Source organism: Physeter macrocephalus, chromosome 17 (assembly GCF_002837175.3).
Source record: "Physeter macrocephalus isolate SW-GA chromosome 17, ASM283717v5, whole genome shotgun sequence".
Classification (NCBI taxonomy): domain Eukaryota; kingdom Metazoa; phylum Chordata; class Mammalia; order Artiodactyla; family Physeteridae; genus Physeter; species Physeter macrocephalus.
In genome coordinates this window covers 44,964,263-44,979,632 of record NC_041230.1, presented here as the reverse complement: position 1 = coordinate 44,979,632, position 15,370 = coordinate 44,964,263, and the positions used below count along the sequence as shown (strand labels likewise).

The following is a 15,370-nucleotide window of genomic DNA, read 5'->3' as shown; positions in this document are numbered from 1 at the left end:
TCTCCCGTTGCGGAGCACAGGCTCCGGACGCGCAGGCTCAGCGGCCATGGCTCACGGGCCCAGCCGCTCCGCGGCACGTGGGATCTTCCCAGACCGGGGCACGAACCCGTGTCCCCTGCATCGGCAAGCGGACTCTCAACCACTGCGCCACCAGGGAAGCCCAGGGGAGGTGATCTTAAAGGTTCACGGAGAAGATGAGTGTATTCCATTTCAAAGAGCAATGGCTTTGGTATCATGAAAGTTGGGTTCAAGTCCCAGGTTACCCTTCCTTACTCAGTGGCTTTGGAAATACCTCCTACCTCCTAAAGTTCAGTTTCCTAGTTTGTAAAATAGTGATAATAATGTCTGCCCTCCAGGCCTGTGAGGTACACTCCACCACCTTAGAGTCCACAGAGCCCAATGCAAAAGGAATATTTGTCAATATTAATGATAACATACGTCATGTGTGGAAAGCTATGAACTATAAAATAATAGCAATGAAAGTCCCAAATGTTTACCATGAGGAGGAATAAACATGAGAGGAATCTTTAAAAAATGATGACATTTTACAAGAACATAATCTTTTAAAATGTGTGCAATTAAAAGAGGAATATACAGGGGCTTCCCTGGTGGCGCAGTGGTTGAGAATCTGCCTGCTAATGCAGGGGACATGGGTTCGCGTCCTGGTCTGGGAAGATCCCACATGCCGCGGAGCAACTGGGCCCATGAGCCACAGCTACCGAGCCTGCGCATCTGGAGCCTGTGCTCCGCAACGGGAGAGGCCGCGATAGTGAGAGGCCTGCGCACCGCGATGAAGAGTGGCCCCCGCTTGCCGCAACTAGAGAAAGCCCTCGCACAGAAACGAAGACCCAACACAGCCAAAATTAATTAATTAATTTTTTTAAAAAAGAGGAATATACAAGTTCAGAACTCATTAATGCTTGTCAAAATTACTAAAGGCAATGAAAAACGTTTTGCATATATTTATAGACAAAAGAAGACCAAAGAAGCTGCAGGTACACTCTTTATAAAGTTAATGATGAAAAGAAAAAAAAGAGAAAACTGATTTTATTTTTTGTCTACCCTCCTCCATAAAGGAGAAAAATCTTCAAATGGGAAAATGTAAAATAAAGGAATTGAAGTGCAAGATAGATGAAGGAGTTGAAAATTTCTTCCTGAAATGTGGCAAGAACTTTGTGGTCCAACTTTCCAAATTGAACGTGATGACCTGGGAGGCCCTACAGAGATAAGGAGGCGCACTGATGGCCTGCAAGAGGAAAGATGCTGTTCCAAGTTTATGCTTATGATGTATTGTTGGTTTGCCTGTCCATTGAACAGCCTCAATCCAAAAATGACCTGATAGGGACTTCCCTGGTGGCGCAGTGGCTAAGAATCCGCCTGTCAACGTGGGGGACATGGGTTCGATCCCCGGTCCGGGAAGATCCCACATGCCGGGGAGCAACTAAGCCCGTGCGCCACAACTACTGAGCCTGCGCTCTAGACGCCAAGAGACACAACTACTGAACCCGCGAGCCACGACTACTGAAGCCCATGAGCCTAGAGCCCATGCACAGCAACAAAGAGAAGCCACTGCAGTGAGAAGCCCGTGCACTGCAACGAAGAGTAGCCCCCACTAGCCACAACTAGAGAAAGCTCGCGCGCAGCAACGAAGACCCAACACAGCCAAAAATAAATAAATAAATTTATATTTTAAAAAATGACCTGCTATAGTGACCTATCAAATGACATTTGCTGTAAATAAAAAAGGAAGCAGAGAGAGAAAGGGAGACATATTTTCTAAAAAATCAGATTTGATACTCTATGATCAGGAATAGGCGAACACTCAAGTTTCTACTGAATTTCTGTTAGAAGAGTGAAGAGAGGTGAGGTGGTTTGATCAGGCAACACTCCACAGAGGAATGAGCCGAGGCTTGCTTTCATTAGAAGTTTTCCAGGAGGATTTAGAGGGAGTGATTGAGGGCAATTAGGCAAAGGGAACAGCAGCTGTAAAGACCAGGTGACAGAGGCTAGAGGACACTTGCAGGGGGGCAGGATTGTTAGGGAAAGAAAGCAATTAAGACAGACAAAAGGGGAAAGATAAGCAAATTCAGAGGAGGAATATACTTGTTTGCTACGCTAATAAGTTTGGACTTAATATACACTTAACAATGAAATACAGCTGAGACAAGACTCGCTTTCATTTTGATAAAAACCTTAAACATTGATTAAAAACATCAATTCATTACGGCAGACACCTAAAAATATGATATATGTGTAGTATTTAAAAATACTGCATGAGTCACAGGAAGTAGTGAGGGAGGAAGGGGACAGCTGCCTCGCAGGTCTCTCAGCCAAATCAACCCTGGCAATCGCAAAGATGACAGATGCCACAGCCAGATCACCCTCACATCCAGGAAACTGATCACGGAAGGCTCAGTTTTGCTAACTCAGAAAAAGAGGGCGCTGCTGGCATCTTCTCTAGAGAATGTGTCAGTGATTAATGATACTACATACAGTCTTCTCATACTAATCTGTTTCATGTTGCAATTTATATATATAATTATATATATATATAAAATAGAGAAAGAGGGGGAGAGAGAGAGACAAGGCAAGCACATATCAAGTCTTTTAAGAGATGAATATGATCATTTACAAGGCCACACCAGCAAACGACTCAGTTTTATGCATCAAGCATAGAAAATTATTGTGATCATAATTTTATTCTTAGTACCCAAAATTCTACATCATATTTTTGGTAGCCTCCTTTTTCCATTTCTGTAGTAGACATTTGACTATGAAATATTTTATCATATTCCATTTTGTGATTAGATCCTATAGGTTGCTATGAATTTAAGAAACCAAAAATTATCTTCAGTGTTTGCTCTTTGCTTTCTCACACGTATGCTAGTTCTTTTCCCGAATTTTCTCTCTTTTGTGTGTTTTAGGAAGGACTACACATCTTATGATACTTAAAGTTGTGTTATGACATTTTACAAGGCGCATGATGTTTTCTTAACAGTTTTATAATACAGGCTCATGTTAAAGTACAACAGTTCAAATAAGCACAGAAATCATACTCACAATGGAACAAAAGAGCCTAATTGAGCAGCTTTATAACCTTGTACAGAATTCCCTCACCACCACTTTAGATAGAATTGCTTTTATTTTAGCAATGTTCTTTTAATTAAGTCCTAAACATCTAAAATATGGCAAATGTAAATATGTATTATAAATCCTTAATTATGAGGATTGCTAAGCATTCATGCAGCTTTCTGCCTTGGAGATAGATTCTTTTTGTTCAAAATCTGCCAAAATTGAGAGATAGAAGTGAATGGATGTGAAAAATGTAAAACTTTGTTTAGAATGCCCTTCTCCTGGTAGCAGTATCATTTTACCACATTGTCTTCAAGAGTTAAATTATGTTTCAATTTATCTAGCGGCTTTTAAGTCAAAACCTCTCCTGCCATTTTCTGCCTTTGTTGCCATATTCAGAAAGACTAGCACTCCGAGACTGACTAGAAGTTGAGTTAACTATTGGGGATCCTGAGGTCTTCATGGCCTTTGCCTAGAAAACAAAGCACTTTGGGATCAGAAAAGGGCAACACTGTCCCTCTGCTTGGGATGAATTTAAACTGGATCCAGAAAGACCTCTTGCTATTTTTAATCCCACATACTGTTTTAAAACTATACAGGAGACTATTCTGGTATAGTAGTGATAAAATAAAAATCTTATTATGTATCCCAACAACACTTAATTGAAAATGTGCCACCTAGGGGATTGTCTTCCATTTCTCTGCCGACATGGCCTGTTTCCCAGTCCCTACCCACAATATCTTCCAACATATGCATGTACGCTCACGCACACACACGCATACACACACACACACACACACACTGACAATTTCCTCTCAGCAATTCATTTCCCTCACATACCACTTTGCATTTCGTTCCTTTCTTCTGTTTGGTTATCTACTGATGAACATATCTTAAAAGACAAACACATATCAATATCTTTGAAAACTAAAGACAAGTCTTGAAGATCTAAACACATACTCACTCTTTTAGAACAAAGCTGTTAGTCCAGAGAGAAACTGAACTTTCTCAAATTTTCTCAAAAATCTCTCTTTGGGGTCTGATACACAAAGGTAATTGGTTTACATTAACAGGAAAATGCGGGGTTCTCAGCTATGGGCCACAGGGTCAAATGTCTGTTCATTGCCATCCAAGCATCTCCCAACTCCAAGACTTGCAACAAATTCCTAGGAGAGTTTATCAATGCCCTTCAATGGACATTCAAAAAATATCTCTCGGGACTTCCCTGGTGGCACAGTGGTCAAGACTCCACGCCCGTGCAGGGGGCCCAGTTTCGATCCCTGGCCAGGGAACTGGATCCCACATGCATGCCTCAGCTAAGAGTTCGTGTGCCACAACTAAGGAGCCTGAGTGCCACAACTAAGGAGCCTGCGTGCTGCAACCAAGACGCAGCGTGAACAAATAAATAAACAAATTAAAAAAAAAAAATCTCTCTGTAGGTTATAACTACAGAGTAAGTCTGAATTACCAAAATTACAGGTTGTAGTTTGTCTTAAAACTGTATGATAAATGTAATTTAGGAAAGCAACTGAATTTATATATTCACATACTGTTTCTAAACTAATATCGACCTGTGACCTCACTTGTAAGTACCATATTTGCCAGTGAGGGAAAAAAAATGGTTACAGAAACAAATATGTTTTTTATAATTTAGAAACACATAACATCTTATTCTGGAGCACTGCCAAGAAATAAGAGGTACTCACTAAAAAAAGTAATTAGAGCTGTAGGACAACTGATACATATCACACCCTTTTCTTCCTTTGTGATTTAAAAATCTTAGAGGTAAATTTCTTCACTGTTCTATTAAATACTTACAGCATTAAAAAATTTTATAGTTACTAATTTTAAACTACTTAAAATGTCAAATGTTTTTAGGCTGCACTCATTTTTCCAATTATTACATTGGAATGACTCATTAACTGTAACATAAACGGGCTCATTTTTACCTCCTGTTATGCTATTTCTCGGTTTTATGACCAGAGTACCACTTTTCCATGAACCATGATGAAAATGCACTGGGAGAAAAAAAAAAATGAAGCATATACTCTTCCTCTTCCAAATACCAACTCACCTCAGAAGAACTGAAGTAATAATGACAATTTGTAATGTATTTTGCATGTACATTCTTTACCAGTAAGTAATACTGTAGTTTCAGGTACCATGTATGTGAATACCTTGGCAAAAGACATGCTTGCAAAAACTTTATCCTCAATTGGGAAACAAAAATATCCTTACTTATGCTAGTAGCATATCAGATATGGTGTTTACCAACACAGAGTCACCAAAACCCTGGAGTGATCAGCACCATGGAAGGTCTAAATTCATAGATTATAAACAAGGAATGATAGTTCTAGAAGTCAAATAAATAAACACATGTATACATACATGCCTAACTGAAGCACACAGCCAGACAACGACAGCCTTAGAACTCCTTGAAAAAATTCAAATGCTGGAATCTCAGACATCAAAGTTTCTCCCAAAAAGTAACTAAGAAGATAATCCAATGGTCAATGACATCTTGATTATTTAGAAATGCATTTATTGTAACTTAGTCTTATGGGTAAACTATCCATTATTTCTCAAGAAATTTTAAACTTAAAAAAAAAACTCAAAGACTTCAAATTACAATATTAATATTGTGGGTGAATTATTCATTTAAGTATATTCAATTAATTGAGGCTTTTTGATGAGTTCATTCTTCCTTTAAGGACCTTCAGTGATAAACAAAAGTTCTTCTAAAGCTCCATAATTTTTTGTCTGCATTTAGTTTAGGGCATTTATTTCTCTTTCTGAGATTTTCCTTTTTATAGGGACCCAAATCAAACTGACCTTAGCACGTGATGCTACAATTCAAGACACGTTTTTAAAGGTCTGTTTGTTAAAGAGTGTTTCTAAAAGTTCCCACCTGAAATACCCATTAAAACAACAATCCATATATTCTATGAGAATTCACCCCACCACCACCAAGAACACAGCTCAGTTCACCTCATGATAGTGGTTAATCCATGGAACATCCTCTATTTTAAGCACGTATTCTGTGACGGGTCCATCCTTCCTTATCATACAGTTAACTTGAAAAACTGCAATAATTCTAAATAAATACTAAACAAGTTACTGAGGTCAAGATTTCTGAGTCGATAAAAATGAAAAAATAATTAAGCTAAGCAATAATGGAAACACCAGGCCACTTAAAAAAATCAAACTCTGCATTATTTAATATTTCACCAGAAACAGTCACCTACAAATCTGAATACACATACCTGGGATTTATGTAACAATGCTGGATAAATTCTTATTATTCTTCCTACTGTTTTCAGGGGCTGGGTCATTCTGTAAACTTTCAGTCACAACAGAGGAAAGGAAAAGATTATTTTAAAAGGACAGAGAGGACTTCTTAAATAACCTGACTAATCAGTGATATGATTCGTAAGTTGACAACATTAAGGCCCCAATACGATTTATCTAAGGTAAAGGAGATTCAGATTCTAAATACAGTATCAAATTGTGAAAAAGCGGTGTTTGCAAAGCAAGACTGATATTCTATTGTATAAAAGTTCAGAACCATGTAATGCGAGTGTCACGATCTTTTATCATCTATTTACCATGGAGAGTCATGAATCCCATCATCATTCTTGTCCACACCCAGAATAAGTCACATTAAGTAAGCTATATGAGACAGTCTTAGGCTGTCTTTGATCTGGAAATTAGTCTTTTGATAAGACAGAAATCTTCATTAGTTCTGCACCATTGTAAACACTATTATGAAAAATAAATCATTTTAACATATGGCCATTTATTTGGGGGAAAAAATGCTACAGTGAAATTTCAAGGAAAAGAATTTTTAAAATATATTGTATCATATTTTTAACTTAAACTTTTAAAAAAACACTGTAGTAAAGAGTGTAATGTAAATAAAATGAGGCCACTCATCAGCTCTTGGAAATGAAAATTAAATACAATTCCAAACGGACAAGGCATTTACATAAAAATTAATTATCTTGGCATGAGTAGGTAAAAGGCACCTGCTTAATTATTATGAATTCTCAGTGGGCAGTGCTTAAGTGAAAATCTATTTTTCAATTTATTCTAGAAAGCTTGCCAATTTCAGAATTTTTAGGAAGCTGCTACTGTAAAAGTCATAGGGACAAGGGCATTCTTCCAGTAAGATGATTTACTTCATACAATCAGTGATTTCAAATGCATGTTCCTTATTAGTATGGAATGGAATATTTTACACTAATGAAAGTATAAAATAACAACAGAATTTTCATTCAAACTATCTAAGCTGCAATTACTTATACACTTTATTGAACTTCTTATACTAAGGGGATTACTTGAGATTGAAAGTGTCTCTTTAGCAGCCAAAACTGCTGAAACTTTGCAAATAGTTATAAATAATTCATACCTATGGAAATAACAAGATTTCTGAAGAATAATGTCTTTAAGAAGACACATATGAAGAAGGTGCTAATGAAGGCTTCTTCTGTTACAGCTCCTGGCAATTGTAGCACTACCTTCGGCACTTCAATTCTTCAGGAATGTATTTGCATGCTAAATAAAGACTAAATTTTATCATAGCAGTATATAATTTATCCACTATCCAAGTCACATCATTATATTACATTGTGTATTATTTAAGTCAAGGGTCAACTTTTTCTATGAAGAGCCAGAGAGTAAAGAATGTTACTTAGGTCCTTGTATAACAAGAGGGAAATCAATTTTAAGATAATTTTATTGAAAAAATTAAAAATACAATAATAATTGAGTATAAATTGTTGCCATACAGGTCTACTAATGAGAAGAATGAACAACTAAAATTTGAATTTCAAATAATTGTTTTGTGCCACAAAGAATTCTTCATTTAATTCTTTTCAAACATTTCAAAATGCAGTAAATCAACTATACACCAATAAAAATTAATTTTAAAAAATTGAAAAAAAATGTAAAAACCATTCTTAGCTCACAGGCTACTACACAAAACAGGCAGTGGGCTAGATCTGACCCATGGGCCATATTTTACCAACCTCTGAACTAAATATTACATTATCTTACAAGTGACATTATATAATTCTATTAATTTGTTTTCACTGAAAAGGTAAATTAATTCAATCTTGATATAGAGATTGGCTTCCATAAAGGAATTATTTACATATGATACAAATTCTGAAATTAATTTTAGAAAACATAAAAATGTTTTTTACTTAGGTTAAGCACTAGGTATCATGTGGAAGTCACGTGTTAGATTCCTTGTTGGCTATGAGCTGTGTTATCTCCATAGCTGGAGGCTGCCCTTATCAGAAATGATTTGGGATGCATTCTATCAGGAAAGGGGAGAATGCACCAGATTGATGAAAACAAATCAGTATTGCTGTTAGAAAAGTGAGTCAAAGTTCAGGCTCACCTTGATATCCAGAGGTCAGCTACTTATGTATTGCAACTCGTAATTGTATTTTAACAGTACTTTACTGTTTATACTAGTAATTTTTGGCTATGGAAAAGAATTTGGGTGGGGAGGAGGAGGAAAAGAAGAAAGTTTCTAGAAAGAGGTACAAGGCTGAATTTGAACAATTTGAGAATCTGTCCAGTAGCATTTAGGTGGCATCCCAGAGCCCACAATAACGATCATCTACTCAAGTCATTACCTTCATCTTTTGTTAATTTTAACATATTCTTTAGTGCTTCTTTCAGGGTAGATATCAGATACAGCCTTTATTCCAATTATGGAAAAGAAACCACACAGTGAGAAATTAACTTCTAATTATGTCATTCATAAGCTACTTGTTAAGCATTAAATATTCTCAGTATACCTGAAGCCAGAGAGCTTTCATCACATGATATGTAAGAGTAAAAATAAAAGCAAAACTCTTAGCTGCCTTACGACTTAACACCTTTTCTTCTTTTACAGTGTCCACCCCTCCCCCAACAACGTCTTAATGCTCAGAAGGAAACTGTGGGTTCATAAGAGCAATTTTAAAATAAAGGGACTTCCCTGGTGGCACAGTGGTTAAGACTCCACGCTCCCAAGGCAGGGGGCCCAGATTGGAGCCCTGGTCAGGGAACCAGATCCCACATGCATGCCGCAGCTAAGAGTTCATGTGCCACAACTAAGGAGCCGGTAAGCCAACATTAAGGAGCCCACGGGCCGCAAATAAGCCCCAGCGCAACCAAAATAAATAAATAAATGAAAATAAATATATTTTTTAAATAATTTTAAAAAATAAAGAGATGACTCCCTTTTCAGTGTATGTATCTTACTAGCAAGTGAAGAAACCAACAACAGCCTGTGCAGCTTATCAAAGAGCAAGCCCTACTAGGAGGATCTGTCTCTAAACTTTCACAGAAGGAACCCTTCAATATAATAACACCTTGACCAGAACAAGGAGGAAAGACCTGGGGCTGGTTCAATGCTTTTGAAATGTCAGGTAGGGTGCTAATAGCCAAAGAATGTGGTCCATTCAACGTTTTTCATCTTTAGTCAGAAGAGGAGTCAGCAGTCACCAAAGATGTGTAAGCACATGCATCTTATACTAGTAATTTTTGGCTATGGAAAAGAATTTGGGTGGGGAGGAGGAGGAAAAGAAGAAAGTTTCTAGAAAGAGGTACAAGGCTGAATTTGAACAATTTGAGAATCTGTCCAGTAGCATTTAGGTGGCATCCCAGAGCCCACAATAACGATCATCTACTCAAGTCATTACCTTCATCTTTTGTTAATTTTAACATATTCTTTAGTGCTTCTTTCAGGGTAGATATCAGATACAGCCTTTATTCCAATTATGGAAAAGAAACCACACAGTGAGAAATTAACTTCTAATTATGTCATTCATAAGCTACTTGTTAAGCATTAAATATTCTCAGTATACCTGAAGCCAGAGAGCTTTCATCACATGATATGTAAGAGTAAAAATAAAAGCAAAACTCTTAGCTGCCTTACGACTTAACACCTTTTCTTCTTTTACAGTGTCCACCCCTCCCCCAACAACGTCTTAATGCTCAGAAGGAAACTGTGGGTTCATAAGAGCAATTTTAAAATAAAGGGACTTCCCTGGTGGCACAGTGGTTAAGACTCCACGCTCCCAAGGCAGGGGGCCCAGATTGGAGCCCTGGTCAGGGAACCAGATCCCACATGCATGCCGCAGCTAAGAGTTCATGTGCCACAACTAAGGAGCCGGTAAGCCAACATTAAGGAGCCCACGGGCCGCAAATAAGCCCCAGCGCAACCAAAATAAATAAATAAATGAAAATAAATATATTTTTTAAATAATTTTAAAAAATAAAGAGATGACTCCCTTTTCAGTGTATGTATCTTACTAGCAAGTGAAGAAACCAACAACAGCCTGTGCAGCTTATCAAAGAGCAAGCCCTACTAGGAGGATCTGTCTCTAAACTTTCACAGAAGGAACCCTTCAATATAATAACACCTTGACCAGAACAAGGAGGAAAGACCTGGGGCTGGTTCAATGCTTTTGAAATGTCAGGTAGGGTGCTAATAGCCAAAGAATGTGGTCCATTCAACGTTTTTCATCTTTAGTCAGAAGAGGAGTCAGCAGTCACCAAAGATGTGTAAGCACATGCATCTAGTGGTTTATGCATCTTTATATAAATATATACATATGTTCACACACAATGAACATGTATGTATGTATGTGTGTTTGCACAGAAACCTTCTAATGTAAAGTTACCCTGTTGATTCATTAGATCAACTAACATTCAAATTAAAGTGTACCTAATCCCTGAGCTGTCCCTGGTGTATAGAGTCCTGTCCCATGAAAGCTTTCATACTGGCGGCCTTGGGCAGTCTTGGGCCGACTCAGTGGATAGCAGATTTGCTCCTGGTGAATCAGCTGTAAATAGATAGAGGGAAAATGTCTTTGTATTCACCAGAGAGACTGACCTTTAATTTCTTTTATTTTTATTCAGCTCTCCCTGACTTTAATATTGGTGTTCAAGATTGATTCATGTTTTAATATAAAGTCTTGTCCAAAAGAATTACTGGAGCTATTATAATACTTTCAAAACACTTATGCTGGTTGATGGTCACTTGTCACTATGCTGAATTACAACCTTGCTGGTAAACATATAGACTTGTTCCTCCAAAAAAGATACAACACATGGAGTACCATGACTTGGTAATAAGTACCCTGCTTTCTTTTCCCCCCCACAAAATACTAATGAAATAAAACTTGGGAAATGATTTTTTTTGTTTTATTCTACTGCTGCAAATCATACTGTCAATGTGATAGTAACAAGAAATTACTAAATGTATCTTTAATTATCTGAAGTCATTTAACTGCATTTATGACACTTTAAGAACAGTCAACTCTTAAAACATATGGTAACCAAGAATTCCAACTTTAATATTTAAATGTTCCTAATAATTTAAAATGCTATAGGTTCTTTAAGTTAATCAAATGTTTAAAAGAGCATTAAACTACTTCCTGAAGAATAAACCAAGGCTAAAAGAATACAGAATCAGGATTGAAATTTTAAGTGTCAGGAGAGGCCCAGCCAGAGCTAAGCACCCATGAATATTCTGCTCTCCTCAGATCTTCTCAGCAGCTCATCTTTCCTTTGAAGAAGATATATCACAAAGAAGCTATTGAATGTCGATCTGCCTTTTATTGGACTTCAAGAAAATAAACAAAAAAAAAAAAAAGAAAAGAAACAAATGTAAACAACTAATAGCCCAGTCAGTCACATTAATCAATTATAAAATCAAACAGTCAGCGTATAGGAAAGACAAGACTGCCTCTAGGCCAGACTTAAGCTCTGCTTTTCTTAAGGGAAGGATGCTTCAAATGATGTGCTTTACATTGTAAGAGTGACCTCTAGCGCTTCCTTTTTTGTTGAACTTCGGTAGTTGGACGATGAATTACTTACGCGTTTTCTACAAAACTTTCTCTGTATGTGTGTGTGTGGGTCTGTGTTGTTATTGTTTGTTTGTTGTAATGTTGGTCAAATGCTACTATTACAGCATTCCAAGATTTTGATTAGGTGAAAATATGCACATTTTATTGACTCATGGGATTCTTACACCCCCAAATTAAAACCGAATCTAAAACACAGTGCAGCATCCGAGTGAAGTTCTCTTCTTTCAGAGTGATAGATATACCACACCATTAAGTGAGCTAATACTGAATGGAAGCACGGAATCACAGTGGCCATTCAATGTAAATGAGCGTTTGGCTTGTGCCGGTAAGGTCATTTATAATGTTCTTCCCACATCAGAGTGCTTTAGAGCACTCAAGGGATGTGCCATAGCAAATGCCTGGTTACTGGCTTATTTGTGTCCCCCAAACCTAAACCTGCTTGAACAGTAGTGACATAAATTCCTGATCAGGCCTCATAGACCTTTCTTGAAAAGCCGATGAGCTTTTCCTTTAAAGTCCAAGAAAGAGAGAAAAAGTTGTATTTGCTGAGCTTGTTGATCATTCATCAGGGAGGGGGAAATTCTCCCGTTTAGAGATTTTAGGCCAAATGTAACTTTTAAAACTTTTCCTTATCTCTAATAAAAAGTGGATGCAGGGACCTCTGTCAAATTATTTTGGATGATACTTAAATTAGAAATAAGGTCTTAATAAATCTTCCCTGGGACCATTAACTCAGAATCAGAATATTCAATCACAAATTTATAAAGTTAAAAATTCAAGAATAATACTTTTGAAAAAAGCACCTGAATGTATTTCTTTAAGCAAGATGTAGGAATCAAGCCCCCTCTTTCAGCAGTGCTCAAGTCTCATTCTGGTGGCAGTGAGGGCACAATTCCTAATATTGAGGTTCACCTCTACCAATTCTGCCCCTGAATTCTGCAGTACATTTCAGTTATTATCCTGGCATCATTTTAAAGATACAGCCAGCTATCAGTCTGCCAAATTGCAAACTTCAGAAATCTAAGCTAATGTAGCATAAAGTCTGCCAGTTGTTTTCCTGTTAGACATAATTCCAATAAAATTCAGTAAACCTAAAAAAGGGAAGAAACGAAGACATTCACAGGCTATTCCATGATTAAGATGACGATTTAATGTTTTACTAGAACTTGAGTGTTCTCAATGAATACACAAAGACAAGAGGACAAGATTCTGCTCATAGACAAAAAGAGAAACGACACTTTGCATATTCTGACCAGACCAAGAGGAAAGACATGTGTAAACCCAGTCGTATTTGCAAGATTTTAAGTGATGCTTCATTTATAGCAATGTGCTTTGCAGCAATTCCAGCTGCAAATAATAATCATAAAAAAACAACAGAATTAAAGTTTTGCAGAAAGGCCCCCTTCAAGTTCTAAATAATTTGCTGTATACTTACAGGAATTCCCAGCTAAAGCCCTGTTCCAGTTTGGAGTAGATAACAGAAGTAGCGTCTTAAGAACAGCTCCGGTGACAGACCCCATGTTCACATCTATTGGGCTCCCGCAAAAGACCTTGAGTGGCTCTCCGAGGGCTCCAGTCCTGCTCTCAGTCTCTCTCTCAGCTCTGTCTGGGTTTTCAGCACCTCTGGGTCTCTTGGTCTCTCTACCTCCTCCTCCTCCTTCTCTCTTTCTCTCTCTCTCTCTCTCTCTCTCTCACACACACACAAACACACACACCACAGCCCTGACTGCTCACTGAAAAGCTCTCAGCATCTTTCCGAACGAGCATCCACACTGCCGAGGCCACGCCCACTCCTCGCAGCCGTGGTCCCAGAAATTGGCAGCAGCAGCGTCCCTCCTCCAAATTCACAGCAGCGCTCAGGGCTCCGCCGTGCGCTGCGCTGCTGATGAAAGCCGGACTCGGAGGCGAGGCCTGCCGCTCCTGGGCCTCATCGGGCCTCCCTCCCCTCTCCTCTATTCTTCAATAATCCTTAACCCTTTTCTCCCCTCTGGAGATGTTCGCTGGGGGAGGGGTGAGGCGGTGGAGCCTCCTGATTTTCTGGAGGTCTCGCCTTTAGCAGAACCAGTCAACATACTGAGCTAATTCCTGATTATCCGGGAGTGCATGCAGGTAAAACTGTGTTTTGTTTCAAAACAAAAGCATAGAATGAGACAGAAATAACTAAGCAGCATTGGGAAATGGTAGCTAAAACTGTCCTTGGGGAAAATACTTGCTGTTGTTTTTCTCTGTTTATATAAAATTATCCTCTTCAGCTATGGTGCCAGGATTTTATTATGGAAATGCCTCCCAAGGAAACAGACATTCCTGTTTGGCAGATATTTAAAATCATCTAGTAATAGTCTGCAAGAAATTAACATTTCTTATTTTAGTGCAGCAGGAGAACAAATCCACAAACTGAAGGCTTTGGATAGATCTACTCTGATGAATGCTTCAGGCTGTGAATACACAGTGGCATTCTACAATCAAATTCTTTAATAATAATTCCCAAAAGGTCCAAAAATAAAAATGATGGGATACTGAAGAAAGGGAACCCCCCCCAAAACACACACACACACACACACACACACACTCACACCAAACCTTCTAAACAATATGAAGATGTAATTCAAATGGCCTAAAGGAGAGAGGAGTAAAGTTGAATTCAGATCACCAGCTACAGAAAAATTACTCTTCAAATGGCTGATCCACGGATACTGCCAGTTCTTGAATAGAATATTAAAATATTTAAATGATGGAGCTAGTATCACATAATGATAAGTGTATAACATGGTGTCACAGAAGGATAAATAAGCTCTTCAAAATAAATGTCAAGATATTTAACTTAGAATGCGCTAAATTTTATAACAATAGAACGCTGAGGTTCTCAGGCACTTCTCGGCGATAACAAGTCAGAAGAAACATAAGCTTTCAGCAGCAGCAACCTTGCTACAGAATGAATGAAATAAGGGGGAAATGACAGAAGCATTCACCGTAAGAGCTAGCTTCTGCCTACAAACAAAGCAGAATAGTTCCCCTGCATCGGCAGGCGGACGCGCAACCACTGCGCCACCAGGGAGGCCCCCCAGAATAGATATTTTTAATTTCCCTATTTTGCAGATGAGAAAACAAGAACAGGGAATTTAAATGATTTGAGGAGATCGTAGAGTGAGTAAATAAAGCACTGAGGATTGAACTTTGTTTTTCTGACCCCAGTTTTACTGCTCTCACCCTAGGACTTGCTGCCCTTCACATAAGAGTACAGCTCCTTCCTGACCTCTGTCCAAGGCAGTGAAAACCTGAAGCCCTTAAAAAAAAAAAAAAAAAGCAAAGGAAAAGAAAGGTCATTGTTCGAGTGTTTACTCTGTATTTCTAGGCCTATATCCCTGATTTTGTCATTTTCAAACATAACATGTTAAGCAAAAGCAGATATAAATTGACAACTTCTGTTA

General features: G+C 38.1%; 1 protein-coding gene across 4 annotated transcripts in view; it reads right to left on the bottom strand.

Annotated features, from left to right (window-relative positions):
• The window catches only part of CNTNAP4 (contactin associated protein family member 4), a 287,771-nt gene extending 274,062 nt beyond the window's left edge, over positions 1-13,709 (bottom strand). For 3 of the 4 annotated variants that reach the window (XM_024124939.1, XM_024124940.1, XM_024124938.1), the window contains exon 1: positions 13,378-13,462. In XM_024124939.1, the coding sequence (XP_023980707.1) occupies positions 13,378-13,462 (85 nt within the window). Of the gene's footprint in view, positions 1-13,377 lie in introns of all 4 variants that reach the window. The other variant, XM_024124937.2, reaches the window with a different exon arrangement.
• Between the last annotated feature and the right edge of the window lie 1,661 nt (positions 13,710-15,370).